General features: G+C 61.4%; 1 protein-coding gene across 1 annotated transcript; it reads left to right on the top strand.

The window, feature by feature from the left end:
- The first annotated feature begins 245 nt into the window (after positions 1–245).
- Positions 246–824, top strand: TEX19 (testis expressed 19). Its single transcript, XM_029212884.1, has one exon. It carries the CDS (start codon positions 246–248, stop codon positions 822–824), a length of 579 nt encoding a protein of 192 aa, XP_029068717.1.
- Positions 825–1,449: the final 625 nt, after the last annotated feature.

Here is a 1,449-nt window from a genome sequence, read left to right as displayed (position 1 = left end):
TAATTCCAGAAGTTTGTCCCTCCCAACCTCTGCAGGTCCCTGTTGGATTAGGACCCAGTTCATCCCCCCCCCCCCCCCCCCCGCCAAATCCCCACACAGGAAACACCTTTGTCCTCCTCCTGATCCTCCACGTTCTCCTCCTCGTTCTCACGCCCCCTCCTCCCTGCCCCCCAGCACTTCACTGTGCCCCCCACCTGTGGGCCAGACCCCCTAAGATCCCAGCAAGTCCTGTAGGCGGCGTGGCCATGTGCCCCCCAGTCAGCATGCGGTGTGAGGCGGAGGGCTTGTCCTACCTGTACACGTCCTGGATGTATCAGCTTCAACATGGCAGCCAGCTAAGGGTCTGCTTCGCTTGCTTCAAGGCTGCCTTTCTGGACCTTGGACAGTTGCTGGAGTTGGAAGACTGGGAAGATGAAGATTGGGACCCTGAGCTGATGGACCACACTGAGGCAGGGTCTGAGCAGGGGTCATCCCCGGGGATGGGACCAAGCTGGGGGCTGGGCCAAGGGCAGCCTGCACAGGGTGGGTTTGTGGACTGGGGGTGGGGCACCCTGGCGTCAGGCCTCATGGGGTCCGAAGAGGAGGGCCTGGACGAGCACTTTGTGCCCACGGAGCTGGAGCCTCAGGATGCCACACCCCTGGGCCTGGGCGCTGAGGATGCTGACTGGACCCAAAGCCTTCCCTGGAGATTTGGGGGACTCCCTACCTGCTCACACTGGCCAAGCCCTTCTCTTCCATGGCAGGAGTTTTTCAAAGTGGACCTGCCCCCGGCGGGAGCCCATGGTATTGGAGCTGGGCACCACCCGGGCCACGGGCCCTGTTGAGGCCAAGGCCTCGTTACTGGACCTGCAGGTCACCTTTATGGTGGGCTGCTATGATGCCATCTACCTCCGGAAGATGAAGCCAGGATGGGCCCTGAGGACCCCAGACTGGTGTTGGAAACTGCTGCTGGAGCCTGATGAGGTGAGAGTGGTGAGACTCCAAGATGCACCCCAGAAGCACCGGTGGAGGCTAAGCATTCTGGAATCCTCTCCTCCAGGGCTGAATGAAGAGCTGGTCCCTGTGGACTCAGTCCTGCTTAAAAGGGGACTCACCATCCTCTCTTCTTCACCCTGGACCAAGAGGGAGGCAGAGGAGGGGGACTCGGCCTCTAGGCCACAGTCCTCCACCCAAGGATGGGATCCCAGCACCAGTGGGCCCAGAGGGCCTGGGGAGAGCCTGGCTGTCATGGGAGCCTCAGCCCTGGGGGAGCTGCCATGTTTCCAGGCCCTCAGCCCAGGGCCCCTGAACTGAGGAACTGAGGCCCAAGTGGTCACCATTGTCCTGGCTTCCCCAGGACACCAGAAGCTGGGAAGGACTGACCCCTCCACAACAGCCAGGGTTGTTACTAGCAATTAGCAAAGGTTGGAGACTTGGGCCTGGGGAAGAAGAATGGTGAGTGGCCCAGAG

This window comes from Monodon monoceros, unplaced genomic scaffold (assembly GCF_005190385.1).
Source record: "Monodon monoceros isolate NGI ecotype Baffin Bay Population unplaced genomic scaffold, NGI_Narwhal_1 Super_Scaffold_9, whole genome shotgun sequence".
NCBI lineage: Eukaryota > Metazoa > Chordata > Mammalia > Artiodactyla > Monodontidae > Monodon > Monodon monoceros.
Note: the sequence above shows the minus strand (reverse complement) of the source record. Positions and strands in the feature narration are given on the sequence as shown.